Source organism: Octodon degus, unplaced genomic scaffold (assembly GCF_000260255.1).
Source record: "Octodon degus isolate 3935 unplaced genomic scaffold, OctDeg1.0 scaffold00136, whole genome shotgun sequence".
Classification (NCBI taxonomy): Eukaryota; Metazoa; Chordata; class Mammalia; order Rodentia; family Octodontidae; genus Octodon; species Octodon degus.
The window spans coordinates 5,344,668-5,350,667 of NW_004524712.1; the positions used below are offsets into that span (position 1 = coordinate 5,344,668).

Genomic DNA, 6,000 nt, shown 5'->3' on the forward strand with positions numbered 1-6,000 from the left:
GGAATACATTAAAATCAGCTAATTACATTATGTCTTAGAATTTAAACAGAAAAATGTCAAACTTTGACTCTGAAATCTGTCAGAAACTAACAATTCATGATGTCTAGTCAACCTTCACATGAGAAAATCTTCCAGAAGAGCACAAGCAACATTCAATAAACTACTTCATAATAAAAGTGAGCACAGCTTGTGTACCTTGCTATCTTGATCCTGAGTTTAGCCATGACATTCAACAAATGCTCATCGGAGGCCTCAGATACGCTGATACATGAACATACACTACTACTTCTTTTTAAAGTAAGAACCAGAAAACAAAGCAGAAGGAGCTGGCAGAATGACGTTGGCTAGGTTCTTTTTGTTTTCCAGATCTGGATGTTGTGCCGGTTGTGCATAAAAGAGTCTTGACCAAGTCAAATCTAAAGAAGGGCCACAAGACTGAAAAGGTCAAGTCTTGCCCAAAGGTTTCTGTGAAAGAAATCCCCAAGGGCCTAGAATTTTAAATAACATATTTCATCCCATAGCTCATAAACCGTATCAGATTTAATGTAGAATTTAGATTTGGCTCTGACTTGCAGGGCACTCCGCAAAATGGAGACACAATGAATAGAGGGGAAGGTTGAGAGAACAATTAGAAAAGACTGGGTAGCTTTAATAATGACCCTATGGAATCAAACTAAAAGACACCAGCTGACTTAGCTCTCAAATCCGTCAAGCAATTTCTTGGACTATGTCTGATTGTGATTTTCATGGTAGAGTTTCATGTGTTTTATTGCCCAAATTGTAAGGTTCCAATTTCTCAGTATAATACTAAACATCTTGATGACATTCTTGTATAAAAAGAGATTTTGCAAATTCAATGAATTGTGGAGTTGAAAAAAAAAATTCACCAAATCAGCTCATTTTTTATCTGAATGAACTGAGCCCGGAGAGGTTACAAGTGCGGCAAGAGCTGAGGAATTTCAGACTGTGCGTGAAGGCAGCGCGCCCACCTCAGCGAATGGTCATGGCCATCTTAACCCCAGAGCCTCAGTTTCCTCATGTATAAAGTGAAGATTATGGTCCCAAAACTTTCAAGAGGGTTCTACCAAATAAAAATATGCAGCGAAGTGCCTCAGACATGGTAAAATGGCTAATAAATAGCAATAATTGTTACTATTGCTCTTTTACCAATAGTGCCGAGCGATACATTCTAAGTATTCACTTCTGAGTGGTAATAGTGGTTTTTATTAATTATTTTTATTGCCCACAATAGCATATGTCATTTATTGTAGAATTAAAGAGAGTTCCAGTGGCTTAAATAAATGCTCATTTCTTTTTCTAAGGATTTGTATTTAAGTCATCAAAAGAGGATTTCCTTTCATAATCACAAGTTGAGTGGCATTAGTCAAGAATTTTGCAGGAAAAAAGGAGCCACAATTTCTACTGAATGGTGTTTAGTTTGGATCATTGTTATGCATAAAACCAACAAGTAAGCATTTTTCTTACAGCTCAGAGCAAACTCATTGAAAGATTTCCTGGCACAAATGAGAAACTCCTGCAGCTTCCCGAGTTAAGCCAGTGTCTTTTTTTATACAAATGTCAGTCTGTTGTGGAGTAATCCTGTAGTAACTAGCTATAAATACTATAAGAGGAAAGTAGCAAAATGCATAAAGGGAAAATGTTGCAAGGGCTTCTCGTCAGTTAGTTTTCTGATTTTTTGTCCTGCCTTTTCCTCCCAAGCTATGATGTGTGTATGAGTCACCTGGGGCTCATATTACAAAGCCCCTGCAAGCTGGAGCTCCATAGACTACCTGACCACGTGACACCAACGCTGCAAGTCAAAACACCTCTTGGCTGGGGCTAGACAACATTGCACTTCATTACACTGGTGAGTATTTTTGACAAGGTGGATGATTAGAAGGCAGGATCCTCCAGGAAAATCCAAGAAGACACATGCTCCAAGGCTGAGCTCAATGTGAGAGCCACAGGTGGGGTGTAAACCAGCTGAGGGAAAATTGTACAGCTCAGGACCCCTGTGGGCCTCTCCAGCCCATCTGACCAGGCTTCCATTTCTCCAAAGAATCTGGGGCTTTAATTCTTTAGCACCTTACATCAAGTCACTGGCAATGGGGCTGCACCTGTCCATGGGAACCACTGGGATTCCAGATCACCAGGGACAGCAAAAGATGGCTCAGGAGGCTGATATGCATTGTATTTTCCACAGTTTAAAATAACGCCAATCTTTGGGAAATTCTTCATACAGTGTTTTTGCAACCCTTGTACATCTAGAATTACTTTTGAATAAAATGTATTAGAAAGACTAAAATCTTGGGGTTTCTGTATGTCTTGACAACCCCTTCCCCACTTGTGTCAGTACTCACTGCAGGTTTACTATTGTAATCTCAATCTGAAATGTGCTGTCTACCCTGTTCCCTCAGTGGCAACACCAGTGCTTGGCCACTAGAATATTAAGCCTGGTCTCTGCTTTGAGGGGAAAAGTAAATCAGAAGCACCCTTCCTTCCCTGTTCTATATTCCTTTTACCCACTTGAACTCCCCAAATATTCCCAGACTGTATCCCACCACTTAACAATGATATCATCTTATTCTAAACCTATTTTTTCAATAAAATGTTGCTTTTTAAAGTAAAGTATGCAAGCTTAAAACATTTGTCACATGTTGCTTTTTCTGTGGCCCATACAGCACACAAACAAGGCTGGACACAGGCAGGAACAGGGTGACATTTGTCAGGAGAGGAATCAATTCACTCACTCAGGCCACTAGATATGTGGCTTTTCTCTAGCCTGTACCTTATTAACAATGAATAATTAACCCACAGATTCTCCCTGGGAAAATAGACCCAATGCACAGGGTTCTCCCAGATTAAGGAGAAAACTCTTGCCTAAGTCTGTGTAAGTGGCTCAATGTTACCCAGAATCCTAGATGATACGAGTCCACTCAGGGGTGCTGGGCTCACAGACTCTGGTTCAGATTGGGGTCCACCACAAATTCACATGAAGTACTGCTTGCAAAGCACTTTTCGAGGGCATTGGGCCATGTTGGCATGCTACTAAACCTTAGAGATTACTATCATTTTTCAGGTGAGTGGAGAAAACTAGAGAAGAGATCCTGAGGATCAGCTAGATTAAAAATACTGAGTCCTGTCAAACTACATTTTGAGTACTCATGACTGTCTCTCCAGAGCAGAGATAAAGCAGATGAGGAGACAAAATGAATTCTACTTTTATATCTGTTTGCCTAGGATTGAAGAAGCACAAAAGATTTGCCTCAATGTGATTTACTCATATCTGAATGTTCTGTAATTTTCATAGAGAAGAAAGTGAAAATGGGGGAAGATAGAAGAAAGAAGGGGAGAGAGTAAGAGAGGGAGAGAGGGAGAGAGAGAGAGAGAGAGAGAGAGAGAGAGAGAGAGAAAAGAAGAGAGGGAAGAAGGAAGAGTGGGTGTGGAGAAAGTTTACACCATTTCTGGGATGTATTCATTCCTTTTGTTTTATTTGAATAAAATAAAGGAATAATTGGGAAGTTTGAGTAAATAGAAAATGGTAGCTGTAGGAACAAAAATCTATTCACTAGTAAATAAAACCAAGAAGGCCCAACAGAGCCCAAATGGAGGTTAAGAAACCATGCCGAGCTACCGCAGCTCCTTGTGCAGACAGATGCGAGGCACTGACTTGCTCCCGGGGCCTTCGCTTGCCCTCCTGCCGCGCCCTTCCGTCGGAACGTGCACCCACACCCTGCTTCTCATCGTTCACTGCAGACTGCCCTGGACCTGTGGGCAATTTTAGCATTCAGATCTCTGTGCTTTCCACTTCTAGTCTCTCGCCTTTGGGAAGCAGGTGGGTCACTAATGATCAGTCACCTTCTAGAGATGAAGCAAACAGGGCAGAGCCATCTCCCATCACTTATTTTCGGTAGCAAAGCTAAGATTTCATAAGGTCCAAGTGAACAGCCATGCTCCTCCCGGGTTCCAGCGCATATCCTACTCACCTCTGAACTCCATGAGCGTCTGGGAGAAGCAAAGCTCTCTGAACTCCAAGGTCACAGGCTGCCAGGTGGCTGAGGAGGACACCTCGGTCCCCAAGGTCCCCAGCCTCTTACTCTAGGATATACCCCTTACAACTAGCACCTGGGGGTAAAGGGGCTGGCCATAAGGCAACCACCTTGTCCTCCTCTTTCTCCTCCTCGTCCTCGTCCTCCCCCTCCTCCTCCTCCTCCTCCTCCTCCGTTATCAGACTCTGCTCCCTGCATCCTCCATGGAACCAGGACGGAAGAGGCCGAATGCCTGTGTGTACTGTTTGTTATTTCACTACTGGGCTGCCAAGGGATGGAAGTTGTTGATTTACAATTAGAAGCAGCATGCTTCTTCAAATATTAATATTAATAACAATACCGACACACATGAAAAGCCCTTTTCATCTTCAAAGCACTTTGCAGACACAAACTCACTACTCTCCCTTCCCTCCATTCAGAAACACCAGCAGAAGTAAGAGGCCAACAGGAAAAGTGCCCCAGCAGCCCTCCCTGCGAATCCATGCTGCCGAAGGAAAGGACTGCCATAATTAAAAGAAAGAAAGAAAAGGAGGAGCAGCCATCCAGCACCACAGCTGGTGGACCAGTTAAATGTCAGTAATTCTTACAAATCAAATGGAGCTGCCAGAGTTATCATTTTAGGATTTGTATTTCCTGCTGTTTAACAAAGTTTTTTTTTTTTCAGTTGTATAGCAGTGGTATGAAGCAGGAAGAAATATGACCTAGAGATTTAAGAGAATAAGAAAAGCCTGCCATCAAGAGCATGGATTTAGTAACCCAGGAGAATCTGTTTGTGCAGTTCATCCACAGATGCAACTTTAAGAGGTAGCAATAGAAACATTTTGTAATAGTAGACAAGAAACCGCATACAGAGTGGAATTGCCAGATACAACCAGGGAATGGAAAGGAATGGCCACTGGCCTCTCCCGCTTCTCCAGAGCAGGTCCCCTGCAGCCCAGCCTCCCACCACAGGAAAGATGCCCCCCACCCAGTGACTGGGAAGACCTCCCTCAGCTCACCGGCACAAGCTACGGTGCAACCACTGTCCAAAGCATCAGCAAGCCTTGGCAGAGAGGGGAGTTACAAGGCAACGAAAACCACCCAACAGGATAGCTTGCCTTGTGAGATTCAAACCTGTAGCAATTTCCTGTTCCTATAAGGAGTTCATGAAGCGGCTACAAAGAAAATGGGAAAATAATAGACCTGCCAGGAATGGGAGATGGAGAGGGAGAGAGGGAGAGAGGAAGAGAAAGAGGGGGGCGGGAGAGAGAGAGGGAGAGGTGTTGAGCTACAGACTACAGTTTTATTTCTTTGGAAGTTTTCCAATCTACAAAGAAAATTCAGACTGTCACAAGGCATCGCGGGAGTATCTAAAGTGCGCATGTCTTTGCTTTTGAAAAGGAGTGACATAGTCTTGGTGTCTGACTATATTCACGAAGTTAGGCGGCACGTTTGGAAAATGGCATTAAGCAGCTGAATAGATGAGCGTAAAAAGGAAGAAGAGAAACCCGCTTGTATCGTGAAAGTTTCCCTAATTTACGCTTTAATTCCACAGGGGAAAAAGAAAGAAAGAAAAAGAAAAAGAAGAAAAAAGAACAGGAATAAGAAGTTGGAAACTGAAACTCACACTTTGCCGGGAAACCAGGTGAAGAACAGTTACCCAGGAAGCTCGCTCCAGGTCTGGTGTGCGTCCCACCACCTGCGCGAATCCTCTGCTCCGCGCCTGAGAGGATGCAAAGACCCTAATGCTTCTAATAAAGCTGCCGCCCTAAAGTGAGGGGTGTGGTCAAGCTCCAGAGCGCTGGGAAGAGGGCGGTCCCCAGCCAGCCCCGATCCTTAAGATAGGGGCTCTGTCTGAAGGAAAGGAGGGGTGTCACAGGCTGTGGCCACACCAGATCACACCTGATCTTTTATCGGTCAAATTATGCTCCAACTAAATAGATTCCAGGCCTGGGGAGAAATGAGGGGGCGG

The 6,000-nt window shown here is 43.6% G+C and overlaps 1 protein-coding gene across 3 annotated transcripts in view; it reads right to left on the reverse strand.

The window, feature by feature from the left end:
• The window catches only part of Ets1 (ETS proto-oncogene 1, transcription factor), a 131,487-nt gene extending 125,724 nt beyond the window's left edge, over positions 1–5,763 (reverse strand). For 2 of the 3 annotated variants that reach the window (XM_023701435.1, XM_023701434.1), the window contains exon 1: positions 3,987–4,014. In XM_023701435.1, coding sequence (XP_023557203.1) covers positions 3,987–3,999 — 13 coding nt within the window. In that variant the 5' untranslated portion in view covers positions 4,000–4,014. Of the gene's footprint in view, positions 1–3,986; positions 4,015–5,655 lie in introns of those variants that run through there. The other variant, XM_023701437.1, reaches the window with a different exon arrangement.
• Between the last annotated feature and the right edge of the window lie 237 nt (positions 5,764–6,000).